Source organism: Mobula hypostoma, chromosome 6 (assembly GCF_963921235.1).
Source record: "Mobula hypostoma chromosome 6, sMobHyp1.1, whole genome shotgun sequence".
In the NCBI taxonomy this organism is placed as follows: domain Eukaryota; kingdom Metazoa; phylum Chordata; class Chondrichthyes; order Myliobatiformes; family Myliobatidae; genus Mobula; species Mobula hypostoma.
Window position 1 is genome coordinate 42,642,204 of NC_086102.1, and position 17,910 is coordinate 42,660,113.

Below are 17,910 nucleotides of genomic sequence, written 5' to 3' on the forward strand. Positions count from 1 at the left end.
CATTCTACCAGCTGCTCTGTCTCCTCTTTGTACGCCATCTTGTCATTGCTGTTGATGAGATCAACCATTGTTGTGTCATCAGCAAACTGATGATTCTCTTTGAACTGGATCTAGCAGTACGGTCATGTGTCAGCAGTGGGCTGAGCATACAGCCTTAGGAGATGGTGTTGCTCAGCGTGATGGAGGTAGAGATGTTCCTGACAACATGGACTGACTGTGGTCTTTCTGTCAAGAAATCCAAGATGCAATTACAGAGAGAGTTGTTGAGACCCAATGCGGACAGTTTATCCATCAGCTTCTGAGGGATGATCGTATTAAACATCAAACTGAAGTTGATAAGCTGTATTCCGGTGTGTGGGGCTCCATTTTCCAGCTAGAATGAGATGGAGTGAAGGGCAGAGGCTGTGGATTTGAGTGGTAAGTGAACTGGAAAGGGTCCAGTGTAGCTTGAAGATAGGATTTAATGTGATCCATAACCAGCCACTCAAAGCACCTCATTATTTTTGAGGGCAGGGGCACTTGACAATAAGCATTAAGGCAGGTTACTATCACCCTCTTGGGCACTGGGATGTTGTGGCTGCCTTGTAGCCTTCCAGAACAGTGGACTGTTCCAGAGAGATGTTGAAGCCATGGATGTGCAAGATAAACATGTTGGGTTGAAGGAATGGGGCAGGTTGCACTGATATAGAATGCTAAGTCCAGGGAAGAATTTCAACACAAGGTTTAGGATTTTAAATTCATGGCTTGCTGGACTAGAAGACAAGGTGTGCTAATGGATTCTGGAATGATAGGTGTACAAGTCAACACAGGTGTGTATACAGGCAATGCCTACATTCAGAGGCTTGAGTACTGGTAGTGGTAGTAAACACATCAGCCTTCCTTTGGAATGTACCATTTAACATATCTAAATGTTCCAAATCATGTAACAGGAGCATGATCAATTAAAATATTGACATCTAGCCACAAAAAATAGTGAATCAACAAATTGGTCAAAGAGGTTGATTTTAAATGTCCTCATAAAAGAAAAACGTGCTCTTTAAGCAGATTCTTAAAAGATAAATGAAGCAAAAGTATTTATGGAAGGAGTTGCAGAGCAAATGAAATGTTGCACAACAGCTGTAAGGATGGCTAACCACAATTATTAAAACTGGGATATGGAAGAACAAAATTTGAGGAGCATCAAGATCTTGATGGCTGGTAAGGCGGAAAATGTTCAAAAAATACCGAGGCTCGAGGCCATGGATGGATTTCAGTGCAACTGAGAATTTTAAGTTAATGTGCTGGAGTCTGAGCAGTTGGGCTCTGGGCTGACCAGAACTGTTACAATTAGGATTTAAGCAACAAAAGTCGATTAGAAAGTGAGAAGCCATCCAGCAGAGCATGTCATTGATCACGTTTGGTGACAACAGAAGCCATACCTGAGATCTGTATCAGTAGGTCATCAGAGCCATGGTTAGGATGGACAATGTTTTGGAGCTGTAAGTAGGCTGCCTTGGTAATAGTATAATATATATTCAGAAGCTCATTGTGGAATATTACTGATCTCGAGGAACTTATTTCTGAAATGTACTTATTCTCTATACACTCCTCTCCCAAAGACAGGGGTATCGGGTTCAAAATTATTTAATTCTCACCTTGGTTTTGTTGCCAAGACCACTATTTATTGATCTTCACTAATTACCTTGACAGGGAATTCTTGAGCTGCTATAGTCCTCATGTTTTATTCTGTCATTGGGACAAAACATAATCAGATATAATAGAAGAATTTAAGACATTGAATGAAATCAATGATCCTGTGGATCTTATTGAGAATAATTTTCAGGTACTCTGCATCCTGTCCAATTATGTTTTTCATGTAGAGTAGTGACCATAATATTCACAGTACTCCAGCTAGTACAGCCATCTGAGTGGCTGTATCATTGCTCTGTTTGAATCTAGTGCAGGGAGCGTGTTAAAAGATAAAATAAGAGCAGAAAATAATGGAATATTCAGCAAGTCAGTCAGCAACTTTGGCATGAGAAATAGTTAATATTTTGATTTGATATCTTTTCAACAGTTCTGATGAAAGGTCACTGACATGGATCATGAACTGTCTCCACAGTTTGTTCCTGACCTACTGTGTACTATACATTTTTGGTTTTGTTACTTAAAGAGCTGATCTTTATTGTGTTAAGACATGGTGATTTGATACAATGATTTGTTATTTCACTTCAGAGGGCAGTTAAGAGTCAAATATTCCTTTTGGCTTGCACTCTTCTAAGCCGGACTGGATAAGGAAAGTTAGTGTACCTATCTTTTGGATAGCATAACGCTTTACAGTGCCAGCTATCAGTGATGGGGTTCAATCCTTTTTCTCTCTGTAAGGAGACTGTAAGTTCTCCCCGCGACTGGATGGGTTTCTTCCTTGTGCTCTGGTTTCCTCGCACACCCCAAAGACATACGGGTTAGTAAAGGCTAGTAAGCTGTGAGTATGCTCTGTTAATGCCAGAAGCATGGTGACACTTGCAGGCTTCCCCAGCACAGTCTTGGACTGTGTTAGTCATTGATACAAATAACATATTTCACTGTATGTTTTGATGTTTCAATGTACATGTGTCAATTAAAGCTAATCTTTATCTTTTAATCTTTAATGTAGGTAAATGTACCTGTTGAATTTTAAAAATAATGTCTGAAAGTTTCATAGTAACTGTTGCCAATGCTTCCCAAGAAAATGGATTATATCTATTTTTGCTGCATTATCAAAGTTGTATTTTAGAACTAACCATCAGTTGTTTCCCCTACAAAAGAACATGCAATTGGTCAAAAAGATATTTGAAACAGTATTAGGGAAACACAAAAGACTACAGATGCCGGAACTGTTTCAACAAACAAAATGCGTAAGGAACTCATTGGGTCAGGTATCATCAGTTGACGTTTGGGTCAAGACCCTTCATCAAGACAGATGACCTAAAGTGTCCCTGCACAGATGCTGCCTGACCCACAGAATTTCTTCAACATCTTGTTTGTTGAAATAGCATTAGAGTAGTTTACACACAAAACAAATGCTGAAATGGGCACTGTATAGGTTAACTTCACTCAGATTTGTGCATTTCTGACATGTTGCTGCTTTGCGGTCAGAGAAAGGCACATTTGCATGCATACCACAGAGCAGCAATGTACATCATGGCTGCTGTGGAGATTTTAGAGGCTGCAGGGGAGAAAGAGGCAACTGTTATATTCGGTCAGCTTGGTGACTGTAGCTAGAAAGGAGGTGCTGATCATCTCAGGACCAAGAAACTCACCAGAATAAGAGCCGGGGGAGGAAGTAAATACAGGAAATTCCTCCAAGAATGGAAATCCCTTGCCAAGGAGCTCTGTGAAAAGTCCATCCAAAAACTGTTATGATGATCTTTATATCATGGTTTATAGTGCAATGTGAAGGTTCTGACAGAAACATATTTCATGTGGAGATCTGAGTTCTTTGAACAATGTGTTGCATCAGGAAATACATTGCTGTCATACAGTCAGCTTCTTTCTTTGTGGGGGTGCATAACAACACTGATCCTTGCTCCAGGTGGCCATCTTCATTGCCCAAAAATAAAGCTATGATGCTGCTTTCACCTCTGACCTGGAACTGAAAGGCAAAGCTGCTTCAAATTGGTCCCACTTCTCAATGTTACATTTCCCACTGAGAGCGACTGTTTTCAGAACTCCTGCGATATTTCTGTAAAAGGTTTGAAAGTAAGTCCAACTCTCCATTGAAGATTAAGAACAACCTTTCCTCTTAAGTGGCCTTAGAGTTCATCACATCACAACAACCTTGTCTTATACTTCATGTTGATTTGCATATTAAGGTAATAAAAACACATCAGGATACACCTCATAACACAGAGAACTGGATGAAACCTTAATTCATAATTCTTCAAATTGGATCTCATAAATTTATTATAGAAACATAGAAAACCTAAAACACAATGCAGGCCCTTTGGCCCACAATGCTGTGCTGAACATGTACTTACTTCAGTAATTACCTAGGGTTACCCATGGCCCTCTATTTTTCTAAGCTCCATGTACCTATCCAAGAGACTCTTAAAAGACCCTATCGTATCTGCCTCCACCACTGTCGCCGGCAGCCCATTCCATGCACTCGCCACTCTCTGAGTAAAAAACTTATCCCTGACATCTATAGAAACATAGAAAACCTATCTGAGTTCCTGCAATAATTTTTTAGCCCCCAATGTACTTTCACCTGCTTGACCTCACCAGACCAGCATAGTGGAGAAGAAGACATTTCATAAAGCTGACAAACTTATTTCAAAATATGTCTACTCAAAAATAAAAATGTTCCCATAATTATTACAAAACTTATTTTTCATGTATTCCTCTTTCATAAACTAATCTTTGAGGCAAAATACAATAATTTTTAGAATTAAATTGCTGGCTGTCATGAAGTAACAACTGCACAGTAATAAGACTGGCAGCCAATCCATTCTGGAAGCATTTGTTTCCGTTTAATTTTAAACCTAAGAATGAGAAAGAATTTAGCTGGTGTTTTAAACATGTGATTTGCAATCTGTCCAATTTCGCATGTTTTCCTCCTTGTGTAATTCTTCAGATATCAGAAGTATGATTTAATAAAAGTAACCATTTCAAAGCAAGAGCTGAAAGGCTGAAGCTAAGGCCATACCAGGAACTCATTAAAGCAAATGCAACCAATAGAAAGAGCAATGTGAAGCAACGATTCTGGAGTTTCTGCATGGAAAATGTACCACTGGCCATTTTTTTTTAAATGAGAGAAACATGCTAAAAGATAATAATTTAATTGCTTTTAATCAATCAATGTTAGAGAACTAGAATTCATGTGGACTTGGAAGTCATAAGTTACCAAAACATAACTGGAAAGTGTAATTGTTTGGCCTAAAATGGTAAATAGAAAAGGTACACAAAATTGTAATTCTCAATGGGAGGGTTGCTAAAGCTCACCCTTTAGAAAAAATATCTAATGCTTTCAGCACATAGCTTCCCTTCATACACATCTCTGAAAGTGACAGTATCACTTTCTAAGAGGTTGACAAGTAAGGTTAATAAGGTGCTTTATTAAACAAATGAATTTACCGAGAAGAAAAAACATTCTTCTGTACATTTATTTGCAGACAGCCAATAGGGTTAACCCTGTTCCATAATCACAGATTGATCCTTAAAGCAATACATTGCATTAGCCACATATGTTACAGTTAGTACCCTTAAGTTGAAGTATAATTGACTTTAGCTTATGGGAATTTAAGTAATCTTTATTTGGCTCTGTTTTCCTTCTCTTTCTGGAGTATGCACCATGGCCAATTTCTGGCCAATAAAGCATACCTCTACATCGTTCCTAGACCTCTACCCATAGACTTTGAAACCTTCCAGTTCATTCTCTTTGTTCAATGTTCTTGATTTCACCAAGAGTGAAATTCTCATAGGTTATTGCACTGTAAAGAAGAATGAGTTTGTGATTAGCAATATCTTGAGCAGCACAATTTAAATTGCTTTATTGCAAACGATTGTTAAACTACTGGTGCAGCAGAGGGATGTACAGTATTAAACAGTGTCTCATTGTTCCTTGGGAAACCAGCATTTTGCATTATTCCTTCACCAGAACTTGAAAATATCAAGAAGCAATTTTTGACTAACTTAAGACAATTAAACAATCATTATTTAATTAGTTATTTGAAATAATTTCTACATTGTTGAGTTGTAAAATATTTTAAAATATTAATTTTGTTAGTATTGTCAATGGAATGACATTATAAAGATGGTTAAAACAAATTTGTAAATTCTATTAAATTGTCAGGTTGAGAAGCAAGACATGATGGACAGTTAATTCAAAAATAATACCAACTGCAAAGAAAGTGCAGAACCTCAATTATGTTTAAAGCTTGCAGGATGCAAAAGCCCAGTTTTAGACTGTGGGGCTGTGGTAATGTGCTTGAAATGGAAGGATTGCTCTGGGTGGAGCAAGTACATTACACTTACCAGGAGCATGCTATTGGAGAACAATACACAAAACAAGTAGGAGCACTGATTAAGGGTCAGAGAGAAGAAAAGAGAGGTTGAAAACTCCAAACAAGTTAAGAGAAGTATGAGGAGAGAGAAAGAGATGGAAAATAAGAATACCTATAGAAGGGAGGGAACATGTAGTCATCAGCACACAGGAGGAAAAGAGACAGTATCACAGTCATTCAGAAGGTGAGTCTGTGATTTTTCTACAAACGAATATGTTACTATCATATTTATTAAGAAATGTTTTATTTTGTACTTAATAAATCTGTTAGGCTCATGCCAATATTCTTTACCCAGAGTGATTTGTTGTAGTCTCAAACAAAACTCTTGAGTTAGGTTAAATTATATATGAATTGGCATGGATGATGCACATTGAGAGTTAAATGCAAAGGAAGTACACATACCACAATTTATAACTTTTGATTACTCATCAAAGTCCATGGCTGTCACTTTCAACAGATAAAAAATATCAGATGAAATAAAATCACAGATATAACTTACAAAAACAAAATAAACCAAATATAACCATTACTCTGATATTCTCTGAAGTTTAATATCAATTCAGGCATCTTCTGATTGGAAGTTTCCTACTTAAGTCAGGACAGTGAGGCAGCATCAGAAAAAAATACCCATACAACTGAAGATATATTGCTCTGAATTATTGACAGTCGTAACAAGAAACACTATGGAGATACATATAGAATATGATATTATATTTTTGAATGTACCAAGCAATAAAGAATATCAATGTGGATATTTCACATTTTCCCTTCATATCTTGTTGAAAGAGAATATATTCTTGATTACCTCAGGTTGCAATGATCTCTTCATTAACTTAGGCAGGTAGCACTGTATGTCCAGGAAAACACAACGTTGGTGGCAGGAAGTGACCAGGAGAATGGAGGCTAACGACGCCACAATAAGTGGTATGAACAGTAAAATAGCCAGGTGTATCATACTCCAACACAGAGGAATATTAATTGCATCAGACTGCCACTGTCAATTCTCTACACCATCCACAGGATCGGTCTTGGATTATATTCACAATTGGTGACACAGTTCAATTCATGTCTGACCAGATCCTTGACTTCTTTTGTATGGACCAGAAGCTTTTATCTCTTTTTCTAAATTGTTCCACAGGCAAATAGAACATGCACCTTTTGTTCATGCATTGATATGTGTCTGCTTTAAATTAGTTTTTGAAAGATTGAATACAAAATCTTAAGTACATTCTGCATGTTTCCTTTTTTGATGGACATGTGGACAGTTAGGAGACATTAATATACCGCCAGTATTATTTCTCCATGAAACCTCCATTACATTCTAAATTTCTGTGCATGTAAATTTTATCATAACTTTTAAGCAGCAAAGATGTTTTTTCCTTATCTCTTTTCAAAGTAAACCGCATATTAATATTAATTTCCTTGGGGAATTATTCTTGGCACCAGAAAATGCTGAAATACAATGTTAATTGGAATAACACCTTAGATGTATTGATGCTGTTGAACATTTCCAGAGACCAGAACTGCTGTAAGCAATAAGAGTGAGCATTTCTCTTATTCACACTAATTTCTTGTTATATATTTTAAATTCGTGTTTTCATTAGCTAATGACCTGATGGAAAACAGTGCAAAGAATTTCCTTTAAGGAAACAATTCATTGTGCTAGTTAACATGCTAAACGGCATAGTATTTGTTGTTTTTTTTGCAGGTTTCAATCCTACCTTCTGGATGTTGGTCCTGGAAGTCAACAAGGAAATATCTGTCTAGACATAACACTGAGGCTAGCTTAAACCATGCAGAGCAGAGAGACCTGCCATTCAACTGCTCATCCAGCTTTAACTCTAGGCAGTAAGAAGATGTATCTCACAGTTCTGATGCAAGCAAACAGGTCCACCTCCTGAATAAAAACAAGCAGCCTACGGGGTACCTGTCATACTGAACAAATGGTGCATTGAAAGGGCTTGTGGAGAATTTAAAACATCAGGTCATTTTCCTTCAGGTCCAGGCCAATCATACAAATCTTCTCATTAAGAAGGGACAGAAAGCCAACTTTTAATGAAGCAGTTCCCAGCCCAATCAACCAGGATGTCAATGCATCTAACAAATAGCTTACCTGCTCTTCTCCAATATGAATTGTATGTCTTGAAAGATGGAGTGCTTACCCTGTCAGTTATTCCACAACAATATGAAGGACTCAACTGCATACAGTTTCTCAGTGTATTTATCTATACTGCATGTACCATGTATCTGACATATTGCCTATTTTGTTATTCTGTATCCATATGTATATTCTGGTGCAAAACAGTAATGCACAAAATTATTGAATTGAATACTGGATGGAGTAGTCTGTGTGTTGGAATTATGAAGCCTTTAGGAACACTGGCGTGGAAATTCCAGTAGGTCTGCATTGCACAGATTACATGCCCACACAGGAGTCCTAGTATTAGCCAGCATCATGATAGGTATCATACAGCTGTACTTCAGCAACAGGCCATTTGTCTGAATATATGGAAAACTACAAACTTAGATATAGATTGATGGAGGTTATGTGGAGTAACCAGTTTGAAGATGTCAGTGGCCTGAATGATTCTTTTGACACCTTACTGATTCAAACTAGAACTGTAAGCCCACAAACTGTTTTGCTAATATAAATTAAGGGAATAACTGTAGCTCTACTCTCTCTACACCCATGCACAACTCAAATGGCATCTAGAAATTTGCTGATGATACAACCATTGCTGGCGGAATCTCGGATGGTAACAAGAGGGTGTACAGGAGTGAGATATACCAGCTAGTTGAGCGTTATCATAGCGCCAACCTTGCACTCAATGTTAGTAAGAAAAAAGAGCTGATTGTGGACTTCAGAAAGGGTAAGATGAGGGAACACTAACCAATCCGCATGGAGGAATCAGAACTGGAGAAAGTGAACAATATCAAGTTCTTGGATGTCAATATCTCTGAGGATCTAACTTGATCCCAATATGTTGAGGCAGCTATAAAGAAGGCTGTATTTCATTCGGAGATTGAGGAGATTTTGTTTGTCACCTATAACACTCAAAAACTTCCACAGAGGTACCATGGAGAACATTCTGATTGCCTGCATCATCATCTGGTATGAGGGTGGGGGTGGGTGCAGAAAGTTGTAAAATTAGTCAGCTCCATCATGGGTCTTAGCCTCTAGACTATCCAAAACATCTCCAAGGAACAGTGCCTCAGAAAGGTGGTGTCCATCATTAAGGGCCGCCACTACCCAGGCCATGTCCTCTTCTCATTGCTACCATCAGGAAGGAAGTACAGAAGCCTGAAGGAACACACTCAGCAATTTAGGAACAGCTTCTTCCTCTCTCTGATTTCCAAATGGACATTGAATTCATGAACACTACCTCACTAATTTTTGTTGTATTTGTTTTTGCACTACTTATTTTAATGTAACTATTTAATATACATATTATATCTATATATTTACTGTAATTCAGATTTTTTCTATATTATGTATTGAATTGTATGGCTCTCACAAAGTTAACACATTTCATGACACATGCCGGTGATATTCAACCTGATTTTGATTCTGAAATTAATGATTGAGTTACATCATTTCGAAAGTTCTGTTCCAAACAAAAGATGTATTTCACAATTATATATTTTCTATTCCAGTATTCGTGGACCAACTATAATTAGTGACTTTGATAAAAGTGAAAAGAATGCTTCACAGTCAAATATTTTTAAAAGTTTTAATTTTATTAATATGAAACAGTTTTAATAATAACATCTTTTCAGGTAGTTTATTCCAGATCTCAACTGCACACTTTGTAGAACATAATTCTCCTGGTTCTTTTGACTATCACCTTAAATCTGCAACACTGGATTAGTGATGCAGATTTAAGATGACATTTACTCAATAGATCCTTATCTACTATAAATTTATAATAATCTTCGGCACCACCGTCACATCACCTCATAACCTGCTCTGCTGCAAGGAGAACAAAGTCAGCTTCTCCAATTCCAGACTACTGAAGCGTCCCTCATCCCTGGTACCATTCCAGTGAGTCTCTTTTGCACCATTTCTAAATCTTTGACTTACTGTTTAAAGTATTGCACTCACAATTGAACATAGTTCTCCATCATTGGCCAGACTGGAGTTTTATAAAGGTTTGGCATGAATATATGCTGTTTTCTGCATATCAGAATAATCCATTCTCGATCCATATAGCAGCCAGTAACAGGTCCCAGACAGCAGTGCAACACCAGGAGAAATACCCTGGGAAAAAAATGGAGAATTGCTCTGTCAGCTTGCTTTGCTATGAAAGAAGACAGGTGTATCGTCTTAAATAGAAAGATGTATAATTAACTGCTGGTAGCTGGTAATGTTAACAGGTACTGACAGTAATGCTTACAACAGCAGGCAAAGGATCTGCTGCAGATGCAAATAAAGTTCTGCCAAATAGTATTAGAGTGCTTCGCTCAATAGCACATCTGGCTCCTTTGATTGTTGCTCCCCTTGCTCCTGCTTCTGTTGCCAATGAAAGATTTGTTAAAGTTGAAATTAATTCTGACTTTAAGCCAGTGCCAAGCGTTGGATTGGGATTGGGATTGGGCGATGAGGGGAAGCTGTCACTAGACTTCAGAAATGAAGTTCATTCTTTTACATTTCTCTGTTTTTTAACATTTACATACCCCTAACTTTCTTCAGCTGAGGAAGAAGGGGCAGCCTTGAACAACATGGCTTTCTCATGATTGCAGTACAAAAGGATAACTCTCCAATTACTAGAGGAGATATATAAGAACTGTGGAAGAACACACCTAGAGTGCCAATTGGAACTGACACAAGTGGAAGGCTAGTGTTAACTGTGGACAAAATCATCCACTTCTGATAACTAGGTCAGAACAGTAAGCAATTCTGCCAAACCGTATAAAAAAACAAGAACATAAGAAAAAGGAGCAGACGTAGGCCATCTGGCCCTTTCAATACGATGATGGCTGTTCTGGCCATGGACTGTACTCCATTTCCTGGCATTTCCCCATAACTTCTAATTCCCCTGCTATGCAAAAAGCTATCTAACAGTATCTTAAATATATTTAATGAGGTAGCCTTCCTGGACATATATTTCCACAGATTGACTACTCTCTGGGAAAAACAGTTTCTCCTCATCTCCATCCTAAATTTATTCCCTGAACCTTGAGGCTATGTCCCCCAGTTCTAGTCCCAATACCCACTGGAAACAACTTTGCTGCCTCTCTCTTATCAATCCCTTCAATAACTTTATAGGTTTCTATAAGATCCCTCTCATGCTTCTGAATTCCAGCAAGTGTAGTCCCAAGTGACCTAATCTTTCCTTAAAGGTTAACCCCTTCATCTGTGGGATCAACCTGGTGAACCTCCTCAGCACCACTTCTGAATCCAGTATATCTTTCCTCCAGTAAAGAGACCAGAAGAGCACACAGTATTCCAGGTACGGCCTCGCCAATATCCCATACAGTTGCAGCATAACCTCCTTGCTCTTAAATTCAATCCTTCTAGCAATGAAGACCAAATTCCATTTGTCTTCCACACAACCTGTCAGATTTGCAAATCAACCTTTTGCAATTCATGCATAAGTACTCTCAAGTGCCTCGGCACAACAGCAAACTTTCATCATCTGAGTAAGTCTTCTATTTTTCCTTCCAAAGTGGATGCCCTTGCACATACTAATGCTGTGTTCCATTTGCAAGACCCATCTATTCAGATGTCTTATTATTTCTTCCTTAATTATATCTTTAAGCATTTTCCTGACTATAGACATTAAGTAAGTTGGCCTACAGTTACCTGTCCTTGGCCTAAAACCTTTTTAAAAAAGTGTTGTGACTTCCAATCTGCTGGGATCTGCTCAGAGTCCAGAGAATTTTGATAAATTATCGCAAATCCATCTGCTATAACTTTCGCAATTTCTTTCAGTACCCTGGGATGTATACCATCAGGACCAAAGTTCAAAGTAAATTTATTATCAAAGTACATATATGCTATTTTGTGCTTACTTGAGATTCACTTTCTTGTAGTCATTTATAAGAAAGAAAAAAAATAGAATATTACAAAAAAAACTACACGTAACCAGACAAAAGACTGACAAAGAGCTAATGTGCAAAAGGAGGCACTCTGCAAACAAAAATAATACCGAGAACATTAGATTAGATTAGATTATGAGGACACGCAGTCCTCTTTTATTGTCATTTAGTAACGCATGCATTAAGAAATGATACAATGTTCCTCTAGAATGGTATCACAGAAACACAAGACAAACCAAGACTGAAAAACTGACAAAAACCACATAATTATAACATATAGTTACAACAGTGCAAAGCAATACCATAATTTGATAAAAAAACAGACCATGGACACAGTTAAAAAAAGTCTCAAAGTCTCTCAAAAGTCCCAACATCTCACACAGATGGTAAAAGGAAGAAAAACTCTCCCTGCCATGAGCTTCCAGCGCCGCAAACTTGCCGATGCAGCACCCTGGAAGCACCCGGCCACAGCCGACTCTTGAGTCCGTCGGAAAACTTCGAGCCTCTGACCAGCCCTCCGACACCAAGTACCGAGCACCATCTCTGCCGAGCACTTTGACCCCGGCCCCAGCAACAGACAATAGGCAAAGCTGAGGATTTGGGGCCTTCCCCTCCGGAGATTCTCGATCGCATAGTAGCAGCAGCAGCGAAGCGGGCATTTCAGAAGTTTCTCCAGATATTCCTCTGTGCTTCTCACGGCTGTCTCCATCAAATCAGGATTGTGCATGGCATCCTACTTCACAAATACGATATCATTTCGGAGTGGCCACGCCATGAGTTGTAAAGTGCCCTTGAAAGTGAATCTGTAGATCATAGAATCATACAAGGCCATGATGCAACTCTCCATTACGCATCTATCAAAGTTTGTCAAAGTTTTTGGTGACATGCCAAATCTATTCAAAAAGTTAGAGGTGCTGTCGTGCTTTCTTTGTGATGACATGTATGTGCTGGTCCCAGGATAGATGCTCTGATATGTAGACACTAAGGAATTTAAAGCTACTGACCTTCTCCACCTCTGTTCCCCTAATGAGGACTGGCTCATGAAGCTTCCACTTCTTCCTCCCATAGTACCAGGATACTGAAAATACTTACGTTGTTTTTTTAATACGTAACTTTTTAACAGTAATGACACATTTCTCCTATAGGCAATAAGGAAATGTTCAGTATAGCAAGAGGTGAACAGTAGAGGAAATAGAGAGTATTGTCTCAGCTTCCCTTCCAATCTGAATTGTTTTCATTATCATTAAATATGCCAGTTTTCAAACTTCTTGGTAAATAGAAACTCAGCAAATATTAACAAAACTTCCTGAAGTCTACATCAATGCTACATAAATGTCCCACTCCTCCACCCTCTCTCAGAGTCTTCAAATTCCTTTTCAGCTTTCTTTTAAATTCTACAAATGAACTACTGCCAACATTGTCTCTGGCACTTGATTCCTGTCTCAGATCACTTGGTTGTATAAATGTCTTCTACTCATATCACTTTGATTCATTTGCCAATCATTCCATGCCCCATCAATAAGAGCAATTTCTCTATCTCTATGCAGTCCATAATCACTCACTATTTTGCTTCTATTACATATCTTTTCAACCTCCTATGCTTCAAAGAAAACAGCCTAGCCTCTCCACATAACTGAAGTTCTTCATCCCTGGAAACATCTTAATAAACCTCTTTGACATTCTCGCAAGAGTATTCCTAACTTTTCTGGAACATAGAACCCAGGGATAACTTCCTTACGTCTGTTTTCTATAATTCCACTGACGAAGCCCAGGATCCCGAAGACCATTTTAATCACTTTCCTTTCCCAAACTACTATTTTACCTTCAATGAGCAATGCACATTTAACACCCCCCAGCCCCACCTCTTATTATTTACTCTCTAATATCTGTACTCTCTATTTTGCATTGATGTTCTTATTCTTCCTACCAAATGCAAATTTGTATTTATCCAGAGTAAATTTCATCACTGCCTCTTTACCAGTCCACCCACCTGTCTATAGTGCCTTGAAGTCTTAAACTATTTAGTCAGTAGCCACTGGATTTACCTCTACACACTTTCTAGAATCAGTGTGCAAATCTGGGACTTCAGTTCATTTGACCAAACACTGGCAGTTCCCTTCAGATTGGCTGGATATAGCTGGGAAGATTCTATGAAAAAAAAGATGCTGGTAATCTGACAAAGGACATCTTCCTGAAATTTTAGTCTTTCTTTCTTTTTAAATCTTTTTATTGAATTAGTACACAAAAGGTAAACCATGTAGGCACTAATACACTGTTGCAATATAACTTTACAAGAGATATTAATACACAAAAAGAAGTTAGTACAGACAGTGCAGTTTAGATATAAAATAACAAGGTAATATAACAGTATACTAATTTTCATACATATCAATAAGGAAAAGAAAAAAAAACCCAAACCCCCCCCCCCCAAAAAAACCCACTGTGCAACTAATCTAAAAAGCAAAGCAAAGCAATGGGCTAACTAGGTATCAAGTAGAGTTAAACAATTTAAAACAATCACGTCCTCAATCCCGACCTCCATTAAAAACAGTTAAAAAGCAAGAAAGGAATGTAAATATGGACAGAGAGAGAAAAGAAGTTACATTAAATGAAAATGTTGAATAAAAGATCTCCAGGTCTGTTCAAATTTAACTGAAGAATCATAAAGATTACTTCTAATTTTCTCCAAATTTAAACATAGTATCATCTGGGAAAACCAAAAGAACATAGTTGGAGCATTAATCTCCTTCCAATGTTGTAAAATACATCTTTTCGCCATTAAAGTAAGAAATGCAATCATTCTACAGGCTGAAGGGGAAAGATTACTAGAAATTTTAGGTAATCCAAAGATAGCAGTAATAGGATGGGGAGAAATATCTATATTCAATACCTTTGAAATAATATTAAAAATGTGTTTCCAAAAAGTTTCCAAAGTAGAACAGGACCAAAACATATGAGTTAAGGAAGCTATCTCCCCATGACATCTGTCACAAAGAGGGTTAATATGAGAATAAAAATGAGCTAATTTATTTTTAGACATATGTGCTCTATGGACAACTTTAAATTGAATTAGGGAGTGTTTAGAACAGATAGAGGAAGTATTGACTAGTTGTAAAATATGCGCCCAGTCATCCGCTGAAATAATAAAGCCCAATTCCTTTTCCCAATCTGACCTAATCTTATCGAATGGAGCTTTCCTAAGTTTCATAATAGTATTATAAATAATAGCCGTTACACCTTTCTGACATGGATTAAGGTGAAATTTTAGTCTTGAAATATGGACTGTTTCTCATTCCAAAGATGCTGCCTGACTTGCTTGGTATTGCCAGCATTTTCTGCTTTTGTTATAGAAAGTTTCTATCCCGTGTTAGGTACCCAATAGTGCTTTTACTTCACTGATACAGAGAATTAATGTAAATCTAAAATGTGAATGGTGGAAATCTGAAATAAATGCAAAAAAGTTCTGCTAACTCTCAGGCTGTATGACATCTGTGGAAGGAGAAATAGAGTTAGCATTTCTGCCAGCTTAACAAACAGTCTTCAACATGAAACATGAGCTGTTTCTTTCCACCAATAGAGCCTGACCTATTGAAAGTTTCCATCATTTTCTGCTTCTATTATAGAAATAATATATTTGGATTTTGAATACTATTTGAAAAGATATGTACATGTAATTGAAAAATAAATAACTGCAGGTGTTGGAAATCTGAAATAAAAACAGAAAATGCCAGAAATACCCAGCTGGTCAGGCAGAATCCGTAAATGCTAATTTTACTACTTTACAACTCAATCCTACAGCATGTATTATGTGATTCACTTTCTAGATCATTTTCAAGGAGATGCCAGGGTTGAAAGAATTTGACTTATGGTACAATTACTAGATTCTATTTTATATTTCATTATCCATTTCTCAAACTTTTCTGAACAAAGTCCACTTATAGAAACATAGAAACATAGAAAATAGGTGCAGGAGTAGGCCATTCGGCCCTTCGAGCCTGCACCACCATTTATTATGATCATGGCTGATCATCCAACTCAGAACCCCGCCCCAGCCTTCCCTCCATACCCCCTGACCCCCGTAGCCACAAGGGCCATATCTAACTCCCTCTTAAATATAGCCAATGAACTGGCCTCAACAGTTTCCTGTGGCAGAGAATTCCACAGATTCACCACTCTCTGTGTGAAGAAGTTTTTCCTAATCTCGGTCCTAAAAGGCTTCCCCTCTATCCTCAAACTGTGACCCCTCGTTCTGGATTTCCCCAACATCGGGAACAATCTTCCTGCATCTAGCCTGTCCAATCCCTTTAGGATCTTATACGTTTCAATCAGATCCCCCCCTCAATCTTCTAAATTCCAACGAGTACAAGCCCAATTCATCCAGTCTTTCTTCATATGAAAGTCCCGCCATCCCAGGAATCAATCTGGTGAACCTTCTTTGTACTCCCTCTACGGCAAAGATGTCTTTCCTCAGATCAGGGGACCAAAACTGCACACAATACTCCAGGTGTGGTCTCACCAAGGCCTTGTACAACTGCAGTAGTATGTCCCTGCTCCTGTACTCGAATCCTCTCGCTATAAATGCCAGCATACCATGCGCCTTTTTCACCGCCTGCTGTACCTGCATGCCCACTTTATTAGACCATAAGACCATAATATATAGGAGCTGAAGTAGGCCATTCGGCCCATCGAGTCTACTCTGCTATTCAATCATGGGCTGATCCAATTCTTCCAGTCATCCCCACTCCCCTGCCTTCTCCCCATTCCCTTTGATGCCATGGCTAATCAAGAACCTATCCATCTCTGTCTTAAATGCACCCAATGACTTGGCCTCCACAGCCGCTCATGGCAACAAATTCCACAGACTTACCACCCTCTGACTAAAATAATTTCTCTGCATCTCTGTTCTGAATAGACATCCTTCAATCCTGAAGTCATGCCTTTTTGTCCTAGACTCCCCTACCATGGGAAATAACTTTGCCATATCTAATCTGTTCAGGCCTCTTGACATTCGGAATGTTTCTATGAGATCCCCCCCCCCCCCGCCATCCTTCTGAACTCCAGGGAATACAGCCCAAGAGCTGCCAGACATTCCTCATATGGTAACCATTTCATTCCTGGAATCATTCTTGTGAATCTTCTCTGAACCCTCTCCAATGTCAGTGTATGCTTTCTAAAATAAGGAGCCCAGAACTGCACACAATACTCCAAGTGTGGTCTCATGAGTGCCTTATAAAGCCTCAACATCACATCCCTGCTATTATATTCTATACCCCTAGAAATGAATGCCAACATTGCATTCACCGCCTTCACCATCGACTCAACCTGGAGGTTAACCTTTAGGGTATCCTGCACATGAAGTCCCAAGTCCCTTTGCATCTCTGCATTTTGAATTCGCTCCCCACCTAAATAATAGTCTGCCCATTTATTTCTTCCACCAAAGTGCATGATCATATACTTTTTAACATTGTATTTCATTTGCCATTTCTTTGCCCATTCCCCTAAACTATCGAAGTCTCTCTGCAGGCTCTCTGTTTCCTCAATACTACCCACTCCTCCACCTATCTTTGTATAATCAGCAAATTTAACCACAATTCCATTAATCTCGTAGTCCAAGTCATTGACATACATTGTAAAAAGCAGCGGTTCCAACACCACCCCCTGTGGAACTCCACTGGTATCTGGCAGCCAGCCAGAATAGGATCCCTTTATTCGCACTCTCTTGTTTTCTGCTGATCAGCCAATGCTCCATCCATGCTAGTAACTCCCCTGTAATTCCATGGGATCTTATCTTGCTAAGCAGCCGCATGTGCGACACCTTGTCAAAGGCCTTCTGAAAATCCAAGTGCAC

General features: G+C 38.5%; 1 protein-coding gene across 3 annotated transcripts in view; it reads left to right on the forward strand.

Annotated features, from left to right (window-relative positions):
* LOC134347983 (uncharacterized) overlaps window positions 1–7,906 on the forward strand; it is a 98,951-nt gene extending 91,045 nt beyond the window's left edge. For all 3 annotated transcript variants that reach the window (XM_063050690.1, XM_063050691.1, XM_063050689.1), the window contains one exon: window positions 7,732–7,906. In XM_063050690.1, the coding sequence (XP_062906760.1) occupies window positions 7,732–7,875 (144 nt within the window). In that variant the 3' untranslated portion in view covers window positions 7,876–7,906. The remainder of the gene's footprint in view (window positions 1–7,731) is intronic.
* The last annotated feature ends 10,004 nt before the right edge of the window (window positions 7,907–17,910 follow it).